The sequence below is a fragment of the Protomyctophum parallelum genome, assembly GCF_964188405.1.
Source record: "Protomyctophum parallelum genome assembly, chromosome: 7".
NCBI lineage: Eukaryota > Metazoa > Chordata > Actinopteri > Myctophiformes > Myctophidae > Protomyctophum > Protomyctophum parallelum.
This window is the reverse complement of record NC_139705.1, coordinates 16825979-16845769: the sequence shown is the minus strand read 5'-3', so window position 1 is coordinate 16845769 and position 19791 is coordinate 16825979. Positions and strand designations below refer to the sequence as shown.

Genomic DNA, 19791 nt, shown 5'->3' with positions numbered 1-19791 from the left:
AGGGACACACGCGGCCAGTCATTGGAGTGGTGTGCAGCGTGTGCTCCCCTCAAAAATTCAACACTTTATTGTTACCTGCAAATTGAAATGTTTCTCCAGTCAAAGGTCACTCAGTACTAGTGCAAAGAACTATGGGAAATGAGGTTTTCAGTCTCCCTCAAGTCATATTTCTATTTACCACTATTGTCTTAGCATTTGCACAAGACCATTAAAGAGACTACTAGCTCATTTTTAAAGAGATTAGAGAACATCGTCCAGTCAGTGTTTTACCAAGTCGTACCTATTATTGTAAAAACAAGGACGTATCATGTGGATCGCAGCTGAGTAAAGAAATAGCCTACAGTTATTGGAGAATCATACATCATTCTATATACAGGGGTGTATATTCTATTAACCCTTCGACCTATGCATGCTTTAATTGTCCCTCTGACCGAATGTATCCATGTTGACCCTGCACTGTGCTCTCTGTGTGACACGTCGCCTCTCTCTGAACCAGTGCAGTGTTATAGTACACCACAGAGCTGGTCTGGTGGGTTATGTGCTTGTGTTTCTGTCCATGTGCAATGTGAAATCATCCCGGCTTGTATAGCCAGTAAGTCAACTTTCTCTGGCAGTTCTCAAATGTTCTGAGGCGATCGGTGCTGTGGGAGATGACTTGTGTGTTTTGTGGGAAGAACTTGGAAACTGCCATGGAACTTTGGTGTGGGCCGGTATCTTGCTTGTATTATGAAATCACTTGCTATATACCTGAATGCAAGTTGGGTGAATGCAGCTAATAGCCGACTAAACTGAGGACCACGTCTCTCTTTTGGTTCATCATTGCTTTGTATGGCAATATCCTTTTTTACTCTTTGTACTTTTTGAACTTATTCTTTTTATTATCTACCTTATCTTTTTGACTTATTCTCATTTTGTATCATCTTCAAATAAACCTTTTCAATTAGACCTAATTGTTTTTGCCTCATTATCTACTGGAATATTGACAATCATCAATACAGTATGTGTGAGAGTTACTTTAATGGCCTCCGTTTCATGCTGAGCACTATCACAAGTCACAAGCTTGCTGTAATACTGTAGCTGTACTGTTGATCCAACCAATCCACGAGGATTAGGTTTGAAAGCACTGCAATACCTTTGCAGGACAGATGCTGGGTGGAAGTTGGACTACAATATGCACAACATGATTTACCATCATCAGCTATTGGAGCGTCAGCAGCAGAAGCTAGGCCTTCAGAGTCCTCGGCAGCGGGAGCAGTAGCTAGCAGACATTAGATACATGTTAGCACTGAGGAGATGTTAGTTGCAAAGAACTATGGGAACTGTAGTTAATATAGCCTCCCATTATTGCCTTAGCATTAGCTACTATTAACTACTGATGACCACTGTAAATAAGGAGACGAGAAGGTATTTGTAAAAGAGGTTAGCGCACTGGTGCCCAAACAGAGGGTCGGGGCCCATTCGTGGGGCACGGACCAAATATGGTTCACGACTCATTTTCTTTTCCCACATTTAGAAATAGATACTGTATGTTTCAAAAAATTTTTTTTAAGGATTTCATACATTTTTAAACAAACAAATCTAAGAAATTCCTTAAAAAATATATACTAATTAAGAATTAGTTTCCAACACGGCATAAAGCGTCATGTTGTGCGCTTGTAGATCGGCTATTTTCACTATCCCGTGCGGCAAACGTCTAATCTCATTGTGGGCCTCGACCTGAAACGTTTGGGAACCGCTTGGTTAGAGGATGTTGTTCAGAGTTTTACCAGGTTGTAAAAAAACAAGGTGAGTTACCATCGACGCTAATGGCCTCAGTTTCATGCTGGGCTGGAGTCTCCTGACTCTGCTCTGCAACAGTTGCAGTGGCTGAGGTTACAGGTTGAACATCACAAGTTAGTATCAACAACTAGAAATAATTTCAATTTTCTACAAGGCCCAATTATTGCTCTACAACCAAGTCAACAATGACGACCTGCTGTGTTTATACTATACCATCATTAGTGGAATTTGTGCAATATTAGCCAATAGAATTTCATAAATTCCATTTTATTAGTAATTAACTTGGAAACAGTGGAACCTCTCTTCAAAGAGAGGTCGTACAGCTTGTAGTCACGATGCAATATCTTTTCTATTATTATTATTTAATACACCAACATTTCGTCAAATTATGTCTTCTTTAGGGTATGAAGTAGACATACTTTGTCGATAAAAACTACGAGCTGTATGACCCCTTTTCTTTGAAGAATAAATGAGTATACTTGACTGGCATATAAGAGCAAAATGCAACATTATGTAAGCACCTTGTGATAAAGGCAGGAAGAGAATGGTCCAGTGATGTACAAAGTGGTAGAAAACATTGTTGAACAATCACCACATTTTTTGTAATCTTGTAATTTATAGTTGGTTAAGAGCTGAAGGTTACCATCAACTGGAACAGCCTCAGGTTCATGGCTGGGAGCTGGAGTCTCCTCTACAACAGCAGCAGGTGCAGTGGCTGAGATTACAGGTTGGTACAAGCTTAGTATAATAGACTATAAATCAAGGATTATAGGACAAAGCTGGACATATTGTTGTTCTGTAAGCTTGAATCAATAATGTGTACTTAGTTAAGGCCTATTCATACTCCAGTTTCAGGTGATACGGTGGCCACTGAAAACTACAACATGACGTCACGCTGAGGTGGTAAGAGACTCACCGCTCATCCAAACTCATCTCTCTTGTTTTTACTAGCCACCGTTTTGGTTGTCACCTTATCACCTAAAACTGGATTATGAATAGGCCTTTACTGTACTGCATTTATAAGCATTTCTTAATTGCAGAAATACACTGTTTAGCACCAACTCTAATTGCATATAGATATATGCTGCTGCGTTATCATACTATACCTCAAGACAAAATAAAGAGGTTACTGTACGTAGTCGGAGTCTCCTCTATAGAAGATACAGTGGCTGAGATTACAAACTACAAGTTAGCATCGATGACTAGAAAGAGCTTTGGTAGTGGAAAGTAGGCCAACTTGTTGTGCAATGAAGAATAGACAACAATGACCTCATTCTTTCAGTAATAGGCAATATAATTTAATCAATTATGTTATTAGCATTAACTTGACAGAACATAATGCAATTATCATTATGCTGGGCAAGAACTGCTACTGAAAGTGTCTAAATACAGGAATTACTGCCGATGGAAGTTACTTTGATGCCGTACTCGTACTCGCGAATTGCGATCGGACGAAAATAGAATAGTTTCTGGAGGAAGTGCATATGCACGGAATTCCTGCCCTATGGACACTTTCTGTCATAGTTCTTTTACCAGACTTTTCTTTTCGTGAGATGAGAAAAGCCTGGGAACAAGGTTGTTATCAATTATCATAGCTGACACCTTGTGATAAAGGCGATTAGAGAATGTTCCAGTGATGTACACATTCATAGCCTATGAAAAATCACAGCATTTAAATATCCTAAGAGCTTATATGAATATGATAGTTGGTTTATATAAAGGGCTGAAGGTTACCATCAACTGGAACGGCCTCAGGTTCATTGCTGGGAGCTGGAGTCTCCTCTATAACAGCAGCGGGTGCAGTGGCTGAGATTACAGGTTGAACACCACATGTCAGAGCCAGAGGTTTAGTATCCTAGACTAGAAATAAAGTTTCTAAGACAAAGTAGGACCAATTATTGTTGTTCTGCAACCTTGAATCGACCATGTTGACCTCCTATACTGCATTGGATTCATAACATATTTCAGAAATATGCTGTTCTCAACTTGTCATTAGTATTAATAACACTACTGGCATATCGATACTTGATATCTTATCATACCGATATCACACTACAAAAGAGGTTAGTGTATGTTCCAAAGATATATAGCCTTACCATATCACCACAATTCAACAATTATAAGCGGTTATTATAATTGGCTTATAAAAAAGGGGTGAAGGTTACCCTCAGCTTTATCAGACTCGGTTTAACTGCTGGGAGCTGCAGTCTCCTCTACAGCAGGCGCTGTGGCTGAGGTTACAGATTGCATGTTAGTGTCAATGACTAGAAACAGCCTTGGCAGTAGAAAGTATAGGCTAAGGCTACATTGGTGTCCAATGAACAATCAACAACAATGGCCTCTTTCAGTAATAGGAAATAGAATTTCATGAATTCTATGTTATTACTAGTATTATGTCAACTGGCATACAGTATACAGTACGGATATAATACACCATTATCATATCATTGCTGTCGAGTAGAAACCTCTTATGACCATATTTTAACTTTGTTTTTTCATAAATTAACGCCCTACTTCGTCCTACTGCAGTGTCCCACAAAAGTAGCAGAAATGGCAGATATACAGTACATTGTAGATATAACTCCCGACAGCAACAATTTAGCACCTTGTGAAAGGCGGTTGGAGAATGCTCCAGTGATGTACACATTTGTAGCCTTACCATGAAAAATAACCACATTTTAAATATCATAAGAGCTTATATGATAGTTGGTTTATATAAAGAGCTGAAGGTTACCATCAACTGGAACGGCCTCAGGCTCATTGCTGGGAGCTGGAGTCTCCTCTATAACAGCAGCAGGTGCACTGGCTGAGATTACAGGTTCAACATCACAAACCACAGGTTAGTAACATAGACTAGACGACAAAGCAGGACCTATTGTTGTTCTGCAACATGAAATGCTGATCCATAGTATTATAGCCATAGTGCTGTGGTTCTCAACCTTTTCGGCCCCTCAAAATAATCATATTTTAAATGGGGGCCCTCCAAAATAATCATATTTCCTCTTTCTTATATATTTTTTGTGGGGATATACAGTATATGTATCCCTATGGGATCCCGACCCACAGGTAGGGAACCACCGGTGTACAGTATAAATACTATGTTGTCATTCATATTATCTGTTATAGTTATGAGCTGGTGTGGTGGTGCTCATGACCCAAACACAGGCAGGACAGAGAAGCAGGTGGTGATAAAAACACAACACTGGGGGGGTAGTGGCTTGCAGGTGACGCAAGTAAACGAGGACAGCAGCTGTCACACATAAACCAATCTGAGAACACATCGTCAAAAACTCCATCTGTCTCGAGAGACTACACATAAACTGACACATGAAACACGGGACACATGATCCAATAAGAACGGACTGGGAAATAAGTCTAATATACACACATGGGGTGTGATTAAAAAGAAGAAACAGCTGAGGAAGAGATGGACACAGAACCAAAAGAACTGGACCAGGTAACATAATACGCATAGAGATGCAAGAAAATAGACAGGAGAGTGAATGATGACAAAGTCTCAACCGTGCCAAAGGGATGTGATGCGATCATACTCGACCTTGTGACAATACAAAGAGGTTAGTGTATGTTCAAGAGATGTTACAAAGTTCCACCCTTACCATGAAAGAAAAACACATTTTAAGTATTATAAGAGGTTATTGTTGGATTATATAAAAAAGGGGGTGACGGTTACCATCAGGTGCAGTGGCTGAGGTTAGAGGCCGAAACATCACAATGAAGTTACAAGTGAGGGTTAATTGTTGTCAAATGAAGAATCAACAGCAATGGCGGCTTCCATACAACATACCAGTTAATAAATAGCTTATATCAAGATTCAATACTGTTTAGGAAACAAATATAATGTTGCATTTATAATTTAACCTTATATTATGTCTGCTGAAGGTAGGGTTAAGAGATATTTTCGGGTTAAAACAAAACATTTCTGCCAACAGGGAGAGTACCCATTTATCAGCTTCATTTTTACAGTGTTCCAGTTACCCAATAATGTATTTGTATTATCATCATCACTTCCAATTTCACTTGTTTAATCTGCTATTTAACAATTATTTTAACCAAATCAAATTACTCTACCTTGTGATAAAAGCGGTTAGAGAATGTTCCAGTGATGTACAAAGTGGTAGGTATAGCCGTAGCATGCAGAACCACAACATTTTTAAAACATATTTTAACAGCTTATATTATAAACTGTAGCTGACTTAATAAAATGGCTCAAGGTTACCATCAACTGGAACGGCCTCGGGTTCAAGGTTGGGAGCTGGAGTCTCCTCTACAACAGCAGGCGCAGTGGCTGAGGTTACAGGTCGAACATCACAAGTCACAGGTTAGTATCATAGAAGCAGAAACGAGGTTTATAGGTCAAAGCAGGACAAATTGTTGTTCTATCTACAACGTATAGAATCAACAATGTTGATCCATAGCATTTACAAGCAATTGCAGTGCATATGTTGACATTAGTATTGACTCTACTGGCATCAGTAGGCACATACTGTACCAGGGCCATTATCCCTAAATTCTTCTTTGCCTTTTTTTTTTTACTATTTTGAAAAACATTTTTGAATAGTTCAAATAGCCGATATACAAGCTCACAACGTGTCAACGTAGATCGGCTAGTTGAACAATTTAAAATGTTTTAAAATGTGTAAAAAAAGAAAAAAGAAGCAGCAAAGAAGTTTAGGGATAGGGGTAAGGCACTGACGAAAATAGGGCCCGTGCAAGCCTACACATTTGTCATTTGTGGACTTAACGGACACATTTAAAAAAGTGTTAAGGCCTTTTCAGGCGGGCAGCGACTGACACGCCTAGGAATTCATTATCAAGGAGAGGTGTGCGTTTATTTTGGACGCGCAGAGAAGTTGAGGGGGCGCGGTCCAGTGATATTGTCTCGCGCGTGCTTGGTTCGGTCGATTGTGGTCAGCTTCTTTTTTTTACCCTGCGCGTCCCGCGGCCCTCATGAACACTGGAGCAGACCCGTCGCTGATCCAGGCGGCAATGCCTGCGTCACTCGTTGCCCGTCTGAAAGGGCCTTTATAGTGTAAGAGGTTATGTTGTAGTTAACTTAAAGGACCACTTCACCACTTTTCAACATCTCTTCATATAATTGGTCCTCACTAATGTTCATGATAAAACTCACAACATATTTTTCCTACTCAGTCTGTGTCTCATAAGAGGGCTTTGGGCAGTTCGGACACCCGTCCACCAGTGACATCATCATTAGGCAGATTTTCTTTTAAACAAGATTTATTTTAAAATATATTTAGATTTAGATTATCGCATTGCAACTTTTCAGGAAAAGAAAGCCTGCCGTTTCTATAAGCTTGGATTCACCATCGATGATGTCACTGGTGGACGGGTTTCTGAACTGCCCACAGCCTTCCTATGAGACACAGACTGAGTAGGAAAAAATGGTGGTATTTTATCATGAACATTAGTTAGGACCAATTATAGGAAGAGAAGTTGAAAAGTGGTGAAGTGGTCCTTTAAGATATGAATGAGAGTTACCATCAGCTTCATCAGCCTCGGTTTCATTGCTGGGAGCTGGAGTTTCCTCTACAGCAGGTGCGGTGGCTGAGGTTATGGGTTGAACATCCAGAGTTAGTATCAGCAGGAAACAGCTTTTTTGTTTGTCAAAAGTGGGCAAATGTGTCACACTTTCACAATAAAGTATCAACAACAATGACCTCTGTCAGCAGTAGCAATAGAATTTCATAAATTCTATATTGTATCAACTCTATACTGGCATACAAGCCATTATATATATGATGCAACATGATCATATATTTCCTTATGATAAAAGATGTCAGATGTGATGTAAAAGTGGAAGCCTTTAGCCTTACCATTAAGTTAAAAAAGAACTATCATGGTAACAGGTAACAGGTTAAAGTTGTCAGGTGGGTATGATGGTTGGTTTCTAACAGAGTTGAGGGTTTGGTTTACCATCAACTGGAACAGCCTCAGGTTCAAGGCTGGGAAGCGGAGTCTCCTCCTCTACAGCAGGTGTAGGGGCTGAGATTACAGGTTGAACATCACAAGTCAGCGCATCTTTCAGGGCAAAGCAGGCTCAATTGTTGTTCTACAATCTAGAATCAATTATGCTGACCAACACTGTCTCGCCCCCAAACTATGGCAAATAAGAGCGGCACATGTTGACCTTCCGGAAGTTCCGGGACATCCGCACTCCAGGAATGCGGAAGTCCAGTTCCAGTTGAAACGATGAGCCGCGGGACGCACCTCTGAGCTGTGCCGAACATTGCGCAGTCCGCTTGAGCTGACTCAGCGCCGTCCGAGTTGTCCCGATAGGGACAGAATCGTAAATCATATATCCCCCCCCCCACCTTTAAGTCACATAAGACGTTTAACTTTGGGCACATTTGGGTTGAGACAGCGTTGTGTTGACCTACAGTACTGTGTTTATTTAGCCAATTGCGTTGCAAATGCAGTAGCATTAATTCTGCTGGCATATGTACATAAAATGCAATGTTAGCATACTGTACCTTGTTGGAAAAAAGAGGTTAGATAAGGTTCCAGACAGTGATGTACCAAGTTGTATAGCCTTTACCATGAAAGATTCAATGAATCGTATAGCCTTATAGTTCCCTCACCTATCAAAGTGGTGAGGGTTGCCAGTGCCACATTGTTTTGATAGCAAACCCACTCGATCCGAAGCACCGAGATTCAAGAGGTTTTATTTGTCACATGCTCAAACAAATACAGTATGTGTAGTTAAATACACACTACATGTATACAAGGTATAATACCACTCCAGTATTCTGAAGCCCACTAGTCCTATAGTCAGAGTGGTGGTGTGGCGGTGTGGCGGGAATGCCACACTGTTCGGTCCCACCAGGTTATAAAGGTTATCATACAATTGTATGAAGTAATAAGTCAAAGTGTGTAAAGTGTAGAGGAAAATCATAAAGGAAAGAAAATGTACCACACTGGACAAGTAGATTCAGATATCAGATCAGTTGGGACAATTACGGATAGATTAAATATCATTTGGATATTATGGGTCTGGCTTGATCAGTTAGGTATCACATATTATACATCCCATGTCTATAATGCATTAGAAACATATACTTATAATGCATTGTAATCTGCTTATAACACTGTACAAGTATGGTTCTAACTATTATTCAGATACTATATATATATAATGCTCATAACATAATCCTTATAAAAGTATACTTTTACGACTTAAGTCATAAATCATACATGTAAGGTATTGCTGGCTCCCCTATAACGCCTTCCAATTGATGTCATCAGCATTCTGAGGACTAGAGCAACTGGGTCAGTGCATTCAGGAGATGACCTACACCCATTAAAATGCAGCATGAGTTACAGTACGGTCGGTGTTGGTTACTTTGTATTCCAACCTAGGCTATACTTGACGTCAACTGTTTGAGGGTTTAATAGAATGTTTAAATCCTCTGACGATAAACAGGCAGGCATATGAGTTAATAAATCATTCACAGTAGGCTAGTAGGTATTTGAAAACACTATGAATGGAAATATCACTTGCCACTGTGAATAAATCCAAGCCCATCACAATGGATGCCTATATTTACTGCACATATTTTTCTTTTATGATGTTTTTGTATTGTATTGTATTTGTCTGTCACTAAATGTTTCAATGAATTAAATACACAGGACCCCAATGGAAACAAGCAATGTTGTGCTTTCTTGGGTTCAATCTTCTACAGGTGCTCTCTCTCTCTCTCTCTCTGATAAAAGTAGGCCTATTCAATAAATCAAAATGTGTTAAGGTTATTATCGATTGATACTTTATTAACTGTTTGCATGAACAAGTACAGTATAGGGTACAATACTGTAAAAATGATTAATCCAAGAAAGCCTATATTGGGGTCCATTCACCATTGGGGTCCTTTCAATTGAGTAGGAGGAGTCCTTCTACTCAATTCATCGAAAAAGTAGTAACAATATGAGTATAGGCTAAACGCACTTTGCTGATGATGAGAGCCCTTTTCCAAGTTTTCCTATAGCCTTGGGTCAAGAAAGACAGCCAGGCATCATCCACGGTCATAGTCATACTCAGAGTCATAATAGTCTCGCGTAGGTATAGACAAGAGTATAAAGACAACTATAATCGAGGAAGCAACAGTCTGTCAACGCGAGACTATACTCATAAAGACCTGTTGTTATATCAAGGCCAAGGGTATACTGTATTCCCATCCCATGCACCACCAGGTCAGGACTCAGGACAGAGCACTATAGTAGTACCTTCAGCGGGGGTTCCTTCCTCCGCTGGGGCTGCAGCAGGCGCTGCCTCCTCCGCCGCGGCGGGCGCAGCAGCAGCCTCGGCCGGCGCAGCCTCCGCAGGTACCTCGGCGGCAGGTGGCGGCGGAGCAGCGGGCTCTGCCTCTGCCGCCTTCTTGGCGGGGGATTTTTTGATGGGTGCGGGTTTGGATGGCATGGTGGTGCAAAAATAAAGTAAATATCCTGTTAGGAATCAGCCAGTCCTCTCTATCACTCCTCTGGATAAAGGAGAAAAGAGGGACTTGAACAGGTAATATAGGCAAAGAGACTCCACCCGCATGACCTTATGGGACGTGTGACGCTATACCCAGTCACAGAAAGATCCACCCTTGACCCTCCCTAGCTGCCTCCCTTCATCATTCAACTCGGATGCGCTCACGATTTGGCATATTGTCACCTGCAAGCAACACGCAGACGCACACAAAAAACAGCAGCAAAACATTGGCTATACTTAACTTAACGCATCATACTATGGAGCCAGAACAGTCTCAAAAGTCTCACAGTAAAAATTACAGATTTGTAACTCACATACAGCGAGGTGCGCTCATTATCACGGCAGCAGAGCCTGGTTGTCCATGGCTGCACGCGCACCTGCAGCCCATCAAGTATAATCTATGCATCGTCCCTCGATGGTGTCACGCACGCAGACCTCTACGCTCACAACACTCACATCCGCGATGCGATGTGATGTGAGCTTGTATATCAGCTGTTCTCTGTGCGCAATACTGTTGCGCTTTGAAGTATAAATGTCTCCTATAGGCATCTCACTGACTCACTTGCAAACACACAAAAGAGATTGAATGGACTGAAACCAGCGCTCCCCAAAACAACAGGTTTGGAGATCTGTTGGGAATTGAATTGATTACATGAAACAGTCACCCGTGCGCCCAGTACAGTCCCAATGTTTGTAAACAAAGAATTGGTCTATAGCCACAGAAAGCAAAGACCGCGATCCAAAAAGAATAATCACTTAAGCTTTGGCGCCCTTCAGTGGCGAAAATAGGTAAAACAACATCAACGAAGCACACTGGGGGGTTTATATTAAGGGAAACTACCATTTCGACTTATAAGGTGGACAGTAACTGAGTAAATGTACTTGAGTAGACTACTGTACTGTACATATTATGAGGATCTGTACTTTCGATTTTGTTGATATTCATTACTCTTACTCAAACTCGAGTACATTTCCATTAGCCTACTGTACATCTGCTGCTGACAAAACTGAACAATTAATTGGCTGAGAGGAGTCATTTTTCAGGATTTGTGAAATTTTCAAAACTGTAGTGAAGAAAATTAATTAATTAAGAAAAATAATGAATGAATGGCAATTCCTTTACAGAACAACTCACTGAAATCAACATCTAATCAGTTAGGGTCCGGGATATTATTATTTATACAAGTTATAATTCACTGTAACACACACACACACACACACACACACACACACACACAAACACGCGCACACACACAAAAGCTCAAGACACATTGACACGTTAAGAATGGCATGACTTTATTGAGTGTCTATAGAGCAATGTTAGACATATGGGATTCGCCGTGGTTTTTATAGACATGCCATGAATCCACTATTAGCCCCCTTCTCTCCATCAAGCCTCTATATTGCTCCTTCACACAGCGGAGGAATACAAAATGACCGCCAGGATCCTCCTGCATTCACTGCATTAACAAGGGCCTTCTCTTGAGTCTTTATACACACACACACACACCTCCATAGTTTAAGTGATTGCTGTCGCAGAGATGCGTTCGTTGACTATTTACAATGTTTACAATAGCCATGTCCTGTACAAAAAACAAAACAAGAAGGATAGCTATACAAAGAATTACATAAGAAAGAAAGAAAAAAAATATCTGCTTAAAAACAAACAAAACATGGACATAAGATAGTTATTCAAATCCCCTTCCCCCCTCCCTATGGATAAGGTAGCTCTGTTCCATAGCTCTAATGCGAATGCAACGCATTAGAGCTATGGACCAGAGCTATGCATAAGGTAAGTACGGTAGGTCCAACGATCCGGATCGAGGCAAGGTTTTCTGGGGGGAGGACACACCAGGGCAGGGATATACATGCATCCACATGATCACTTCTCCGCTGTGTCATTACACCAACTTTCACTCTTAGGCGACTCGACGGACAAATGCATCACGTCGTGCACGTGCTTGATATTCAGGACAATGTGTAAGGTGTTGTTCGGTGTCAACTATAGTAAGAAGCCCATTCATTGTTCTGTTCTTTTACACAGTCTATCCTAGCACAGAGGTGCACACAGATAACACACACACGCACACTCTTTACTATCAGTTCTATCGTTATAACTACCAGCCAAAAGGTCCGAATGTTTCATCCTCTCTGTCTACCCAGCGTGCTGTTTTTCTTTGATCTGATGGGGGTGTTAAAGTGACATCGTTAAAGTGACATCATAATAGGTCAGGGTTCTCCAGGGTACAGTACACATAGATATTTTATCAAATAGATGCCTCATTGGCCTCTGCAGTTCGTTGGAGCCATGTGTCTAGAGCATTAGGCGGAAGTCAAGCGGAAGTCCCGAGTGGACTATTAAGAGGGTGGCGACACGCTTTGATTTTGTTGCAAAGCGGGTGCCTATGGGCTATAGTTCCAAACATTGGAACTATCCCATTGAGATAGAATGAGCACTTCCGCATTCCATTGTTACAATGGGAGTCAACGCTAGTGTCGCCACTCTATTACTATTCCACTCGGGCTGTGTCGCTGCCACTCAAGTGACTACTGGCCAACCACAGCGTGCCTTTTCCCGGGACTCATCAATTCAACCCAAGGGAGTTTTATTGGCATGAGGAAACAAGCGTTTACATTGTCTCTGATTGGCCTACCGAACGTCCCCTTGTGTGACGCACGCGTAAGCTTGGCATGCTTCTGCTATGCTTCGCAAGGATCCTCAGGAAAGCCCCAGAGTCTATGATAGTATGATCTCTCTCCCTCTAAAACCTATAGGCCTTTGTGTGGTAGTTTTGTACAGCAGCTTAGGGGCCAGGCAGACAGCTTAAATCAGGCCAACATTGTGTTTTAGGCACAGATAATAATAATCTGAGGCAACGTGTCTAGTCTTTTACCCCAGCAGCACCCTGTGTGTTTTGGAAGGTACAGACCAGGCATCGGAACACAACATGGCAGTCTAAGGTCAAATGGCACAGAGATAAGAAATTAAGAGCACACCACATTTGTTTACAGTAGTACCCCCACAGCCCCCCTCCCTCCTACCCTCGTCTACGCCAGTGGTTCTCAACTTTTTCAGGCCATGACCCCCTGAAAATATTTGAACTGGGGGACCCCCCACCCTGATAAGCACTTGGAATGTAGGAGTTGAGGCATTCAATTTCGTTTGACTCGGTTCCACAGGTAAACATTGTGATAATAGCAGATCTACAAGCTTGTAGATCGGCTATTGTCATGGTTTGTATGTTTGCCGCTTTCTTTTATGTTTTATGTTAGAGCAGCTTTAATAGTAGAGTTTTGTTGATCTTTTTCTCGTATTCTTTTTGGTTTAGGTCCCACAAGTTGAGAACCACTGATCTACAGACAGCTGTCATTTCTGTCAACTGTCATGAAGAGAGCTGGCGAGGGAAGGAAAAGGCAAGAGGAGACTTATAATGCAGAAGCAACCGTACCATAACCTTACAAATGAAATAACAGTTATCGATGCCGATGATCTTATACATCCGATAATATATATAAATTAGGCTCAGCTCTCTGCAACTGACACTCGCGCCTGTTGCGCTTGTGAGATGTCAGAATATATGGCATATACTGTATGGGACAATGAAATAAAATCAAATTATATAAGTCAATAATGTTGTTTTTAGATATAAATAACCCAAAAAACGTGGAGTAGGACGATTCTTATTGTTGTACAGGTTCTGCAATGGCGGATGGCAGTTTCTTCATTGGTGGTCTGCTCTAGCACTCGTGGGGTGATGAACGGGAGATATTAGTAGGAACAGTGATGACTGAAATCTAGAGCTTCTACAACAGCGCCGCTGTCGATAAATCATTTTGGCTGATGGTCAGACTCAATGGCATGTTAGCTAGTAGATGTAGATGATTATCAGTGAGGACAATTCAGTATAAAATCCTACAAAAAAAACAGATTTCAAAGCTGTATCCTCTCATAACGATCACAAGAGGATGTATTGTGTATATTTCAAAAGTATTCTAAGTACAGAATGTTACACGAGCATAACCAGAAAGTGTAGGCCGTGTTGGCAGACAGGTTAAATAAGCCACTTTTCCCCCTACCTCTGGGGTTTTATAGTAGCCTATGTTGAGATGAGACAATGTCTGCTAACATCAGTCAGTTAGCTCACACCACCTGCTGATGCATATACCGAGGGAATGTCTGGTACCGACGACATTCCAGTAGGCAGCTTGACAGCCTCCTCATTCACATCTGTGGTTATTGATATCAATACACAGCCAAACTAAACCGCCGACCATCGGATCCAATGATAATGTCATTCTATAATAGACTGATCCTAAAACTGTTTCAGTGTTCACCCATGCACGTCACTTTTATGCACTTCTTTTACCCACCAATTCACAGTTCTGACCATCCGATGCATCTGATGAATATCAGTGAATGGTATGATGTCTTAATAAAACAGACAACACAAGAACGCTACCTGCGATTTACTTTGTATATTAAGTGTGTGGCATTCTACCGAGCACCTTCAATAAGTGAGAGGCACACACTTTGAGAGTGCTGCAGAGGCCGATGGTAGTAAACACTGCCACCTAGAGAACTTAGTTGTAAAGACACAGTCAAGCCAATCAGGCCAAAATGTGCTCTTCCAGACACTGACACAGCCAATAAAAAAACCCAATTAGGATAGGTAGAAAATAAAGTGCATTTTTTGGCTAATGCCTAGTGACGGTCCGAATTTTGGGGGAAATCAGATGTTGTCACAATTTACTGTTGGAGCTTTATCTCTTTGCTGAATGAAGCCTGTGCCTCCTCGGCACAAATTCAGTCCGCACTAGTCGTCTTAGTGGCTACAAATGGAAAAAAGATGGCGGTCTTGATCAATAAGGTTATAATGTAAAAATGTTGCATCACACTCTTCTGGTTACCATGCACTTGCAGATTCAGCAACTCCAAAACCCCCTCCTCGACAACAAAACCGAGGAACAGAGAAAAGACAAATCGATACCTTTCCCCGACATGTTCGCCCACACGTTTTTATGGGTTCCCCCCCCAATATTATAATAATAGTCAGGCAGACTTTATCCTTTGTCCATAAAATCACACATTCTGTAGGTCCTTTATGTTCATAAGTTAAGTCTCTAAAACTGCCTACTGAGCACACAGATGACTTTTCAGTCTGTTAAGTTCTCTCGTGTGAACACCATGTTCCACCACCACACGCAGTCAGCCATTTTGTTAGGCTCAACCGTGTTTCCAGTGGCTTGGCTGACGGTCGTCATCCTCCGTAGTACTATTTCAGGCAGCATTGTGTCCATTGTGTAGCAGGTTGCTGTGCTCAGAGCGTCGCCTGCAGACTGGGGTCCAACATTCCCTCCCGCTCCGGAGACTCGATGTAGTTGGCAGACTCCTGGAGCTTCAGTAACATGGCCATCTGCGCAAGCAGGGGGATACAGAGAGGTGGAATATGAAACAAATATGAAACAAAAATCACACCCGTGTGAAGTGAGGGGCGCTCTTGTCATCATACATACATCATCATGCATCATCACATTCCGGCCAAACACAATTGGTGTCCTCACTTTTTCTCCTCAAGTTCTTTTATCCTCAAGTCTTCAAGTCTAATCCTCAAGGCTGATCACCTGTGGCGTCCTCACTTTTCTGTCCTCACTTTTTATCCTCAATACGTACATTGCTCAGCCAATCAAATCATCGCTATGGGGTGCTCAGCCAATCAAATCATGGCTATGGGGTACACACAAACAGACAAAGCTGGGCATAGCCCCTCAAAAACTAGAGCAGTGGTTCTCGACCAGTGGTCCGGCCGGGACCACCAGTGGTCCTTCCTTGAGGGAATTCCAGGTGGTCCCCAGCTAAATGATGGAGATTTGGTAACCAAATCCCCTAGATCTTTAACTCTTGAGAATGTAAAATGAAACCAAAATGTATTAAACATCTGCATTACTTAATTTACAAGACGTCTACACAATTAGAGAATGTAGAAGAATTGTTATTTTGATCGACACTTGCCCGGTATCACTCCTATGGTACCACCTCTCCTATGGTACCACAACATCTTATCCAACGACGTCAAAAAATATATTCTAAGTTTTGGGTCTGAGAGGCTAAATCTCATCAAACGGTGGTCCGTGGCTCAAATGCAGAATACATGATGGGCCTTGATACGAAAAGGGTTGAAAACCACTGGACTGGAGGACATATGTCACCACCCCAGCCTATTCAAACCACTGGACTAGAGGACAGATGTCACCACCCCAGCCTATTCAAACCACTGGACTAGAGGACAGATGTCACCACCCCAGCCTATTCAAACCACTGGACTAGAGGACAGATGTCACCACCCCAGCCTATTCAAACCACTGGACTAGAGGACAGATGTCACCACCCCAGCCTATTCAAACCACTGGACTAGAGGACAGATGTCACCACCCCAGCCTATTCAAACCACTGGACTAGAGGACAGATGTCACCACCCCAGCCTATTCAAACCACTGGACTAGAGGACAGATGTCACCACCCCAGCCTATTCAAACCACTGGACTAGAGGACAGATGTCACCACCCCAGCCTATTCAAACCACTGGACTAGAGGACAGATGTCACCACCCCAGCCTATTCAAACCACTGGACTAGAGGACAGATGTCACCACCCCAGCCTATTCAAACCACTGGACTAGAGGACAGATGTCACCACCCCAGCCTATTCAAACCACTGGACTAGAGGACAGATGTCACCACCCCAGCCTATTCAAACCACTGGACTAGAGGACAGATGTCACCACCCCAGCCTATTCAAACCACTGGACTAGAGGACAGATGTCACCACCCAAGCCTATTCAAACCGCTGGACTAGAGGACAGATGTCACCACCCCAGCCTATTCAAACCACTGGACTAGAGGACAGATGTCACCACCCCAGCCGATTCATTTCAATCAACGTTTCTCACCCAGCGCATGAAGTCCCAGAAGTGCACTCTACTTCCTGGATTGACACCTTCTGTACGCTGTACAGATTTTCAGGCAATAGAATCATGCAGAATAAAGTGTCCTTTATTGCAGGGGTTCTCAACGTTTTTGGCTGGGGACACCCGGAAATGCTTTGGGGGCCCCCAGCCAATCCACCTTTCAGCAGTGCCAAAATGAGAGGAAATGATCACTCCTCCCTTAGACAAGTGACTACGCCCACCTCTTTATAAACCCCTTCTCTTTTTTTCTCCTTTTTGTGATGATTAGATTTTTGTTGTTATTTTTCAGGTCATGATTATGAATTGAATACCCAGGACCTGAATGGAAACAGGGGCTGCAAGGACTTTTTTCAGTGCTATTCTTTTAGACTAAGTGTTTGACTGTACTAGTGTACCATTTTCCACACACTTAAATTCCCACCGACTCACCAGAGGGTCTGACTCCAGCGTGGCGGGTGGAGGGGTGACTTTGGGGGTTTTCCTCTCCTCGCCGGGCGGTCCAGTGCTGGGCGGAGGTAGGTGGAAGAGTCTGGACTGGTCCTGCTGGGCGTTGGGCCAGGGGAGGGTCCCCCTCACCCACTCCACGGGGTCCTCCCATACGGCCTTTTGACCGTGCACCTGGTAGAGAAGAAGGGATGGAATTATAATAGGGAATTCACAGAGCTGTTTGTAAATGTACTACAGTAACTAGGATGGATCCTACTATATTGGAGTGTAACAGTTTGTACTAAGTGAAGTAAGACGTGTGATTCTTCTTGAGTCTATAGCCTTGTTTAGTGCCGATCACAGGTGTATCTCATGATGATGAATCCCAGCTGTGTTTGTACATCACCAGTGTGCTCCCGTGTAGATCACTTGCATTGTCCATTTAACATTCACCATAAAAGGCAACCGGAAAAAACCAACGTGGGAAGGAAAAAAAACTGATCTGCAAGCTTTCAAACGCGCCTTGACAACTTGTACAGCTGTTCTGTCCAGAAGCGAGCTGAACGTTAATAAAGTTGCTCTCATGTGTAATGTGAATAAGAAAGTTCACCCCACCACCACACCATATAGTGGGCTAATAAAATGAGGGAAGGATATATAGCCCAAGCCTACTGAACAATGCTCACCTTTGCTCAGGTAAAATGATGACATGGGATCCAGGGCAAACTACAGCGCCGCTATCCGAGCTAGCTATCCTGCTAGATTGCGTCCGTACCGCATCCTCCTCAGATGGTAAGACTTATTAGGCTATTGCGTGGCGTTCATGTGATCAATATTATACATTAATAACTCATCATTGGAGGTGCGTCTGTCGCCTAAAGCAACATAAGGCACGACAGTCTAAATACACAGACTTGTGGTCACACTTGCAGTAATCACACTGATAATAACCTAATAATTCAGCTCTAAATGCGTCAACAGAAAGAAGAAAAAAAAGGTTTGAATTTGCATATGCATATGCATCCAAACACAGATCGTTTGATGACAAATGTTGGGCACATACAGTAAATATTTTTTATGTGAGTACCGGTACGCCAGAATCCACAGACAAAAATAGATTACATAATCTGTGCGTATACCCAAGTTTAGTGAATGACGCCCATGCTGCGGCACCTCTGGTAAACTCCATTGTCAGTTTTTAACTCAACCACAGAAGTATGGCTCCAAAACGAATGCTGCAATTTTAAAATACCTAAGTTAATACATTTCCAGTGCCTGCGTCATGTTGACGCTTGACGACATGTTTTTTAAGTGGAATGGATATTGTTAAAACAATATACCAGTGAAACATAATACCTTTTGTCTCTCAAAGGTTACACAGTATGACTTTAAGGAAACATAATGGAAGACCTAGTGAAACAACATGGATAAATAAAGGATTGAATCTATCACAAACAAGCACACAGATATCACATTGGGCAGGCTAAGAAAATTGTGCCTGACCCCTCCCATGTACTATACCCTGAGTATAGGTTAATGCCCTCAGGCAGGAGGTACGAGGTACATGCGTGCAAATATAATAGGTACAAGCATTCCTTTGTCCCTCTGTCAATCACACTCCTTAACCGAGTCCTTGCAGAGGGCAGACAGGGTAGGGGTAGAAGGCTTTGAGGTGGTGCTAAGGTGCTGCTCTTTTTTTGCACTAGGTACAGTATGTGGGCTTCTGTGTACGAGTCTTGTATTGTAATGCATTGTATTGTATTTATGTATGCTGTAGTACAGGTCTTTGTGTCCAAGACAAATTTCTCCGCCATGGAGACAAAATAAAGTAACCCTGAACATGTGCGTTTGTGTATGTGCAGTACACACATGCATCCATGGGTGAGTTAGTAAGCACCTTGATTCCATCTTTGGCTCCCTCTTGCAGGTAAGGTATGATGGAGTGGTTCCAGAGGTCGATGAACCACGGCCTGAACTCCGCCACTGTGACTGGGCATGACAGGAAGAAGCAGGGACCTGGGGAAGGTAAAAACATCCTGTCAGCTCAGATGATGGTTCAATAATATCCACTGGTTCACTTCAAAGAATACAGCCATTTCAAAGGTTTCTTCAACA

General features: G+C 42.3%; 2 protein-coding genes across 9 annotated transcripts in view; both read right to left on the bottom strand.

The window, feature by feature from the left end:
- mybpha (myosin binding protein Ha) overlaps positions 1 to 10301 on the bottom strand; it is a 46055-nt gene extending 35754 nt beyond the window's left edge. For 3 of the 5 annotated variants that reach the window (XM_083769409.1, XM_083769410.1, XM_083769412.1), the window contains exons 1-8: positions 10036 to 10301; positions 7732 to 7800; positions 7297 to 7362; positions 6017 to 6085; positions 4514 to 4585; positions 3514 to 3585; positions 2423 to 2494; positions 1190 to 1258 (exon numbers count right to left, since the gene is read on the bottom strand). In XM_083769409.1, coding sequence (XP_083625535.1) covers positions 1190 to 1258; positions 2423 to 2494; positions 3514 to 3585; positions 4514 to 4585; positions 6017 to 6085; positions 7297 to 7362; positions 7732 to 7800; positions 10036 to 10228 — 682 coding nt within the window. In that variant the 5' untranslated portion in view covers positions 10229 to 10301. Of the gene's footprint in view, positions 1 to 1189; positions 1259 to 1794; positions 1867 to 2422; positions 2495 to 3513; positions 3586 to 4513; positions 4586 to 6016; positions 6086 to 7296; positions 7363 to 7731; positions 7801 to 10035 lie in introns of all 5 variants that reach the window. The other 2 variants (XM_083769411.1, XM_083769413.1) reach the window with 2 other exon arrangements.
- A 1255-nt stretch (positions 10302 to 11556) lies between these two features.
- nav1a (neuron navigator 1a) overlaps positions 11557 to 19791 on the bottom strand; it is a 159311-nt gene continuing 151076 nt past the window's right edge. For all 4 annotated transcript variants that reach the window (XM_083769269.1, XM_083769270.1, XM_083769272.1 and 1 more), the window contains exons 32-34: positions 19574 to 19692; positions 17680 to 17868; positions 11557 to 15699 (exon numbers count right to left, since the gene is read on the bottom strand). In XM_083769269.1, coding sequence (XP_083625395.1) covers positions 15604 to 15699; positions 17680 to 17868; positions 19574 to 19692 — 404 coding nt within the window. In that variant the 3' untranslated portion in view covers positions 11557 to 15603. The remainder of the gene's footprint in view (positions 15700 to 17679; positions 17869 to 19573; positions 19693 to 19791) is intronic.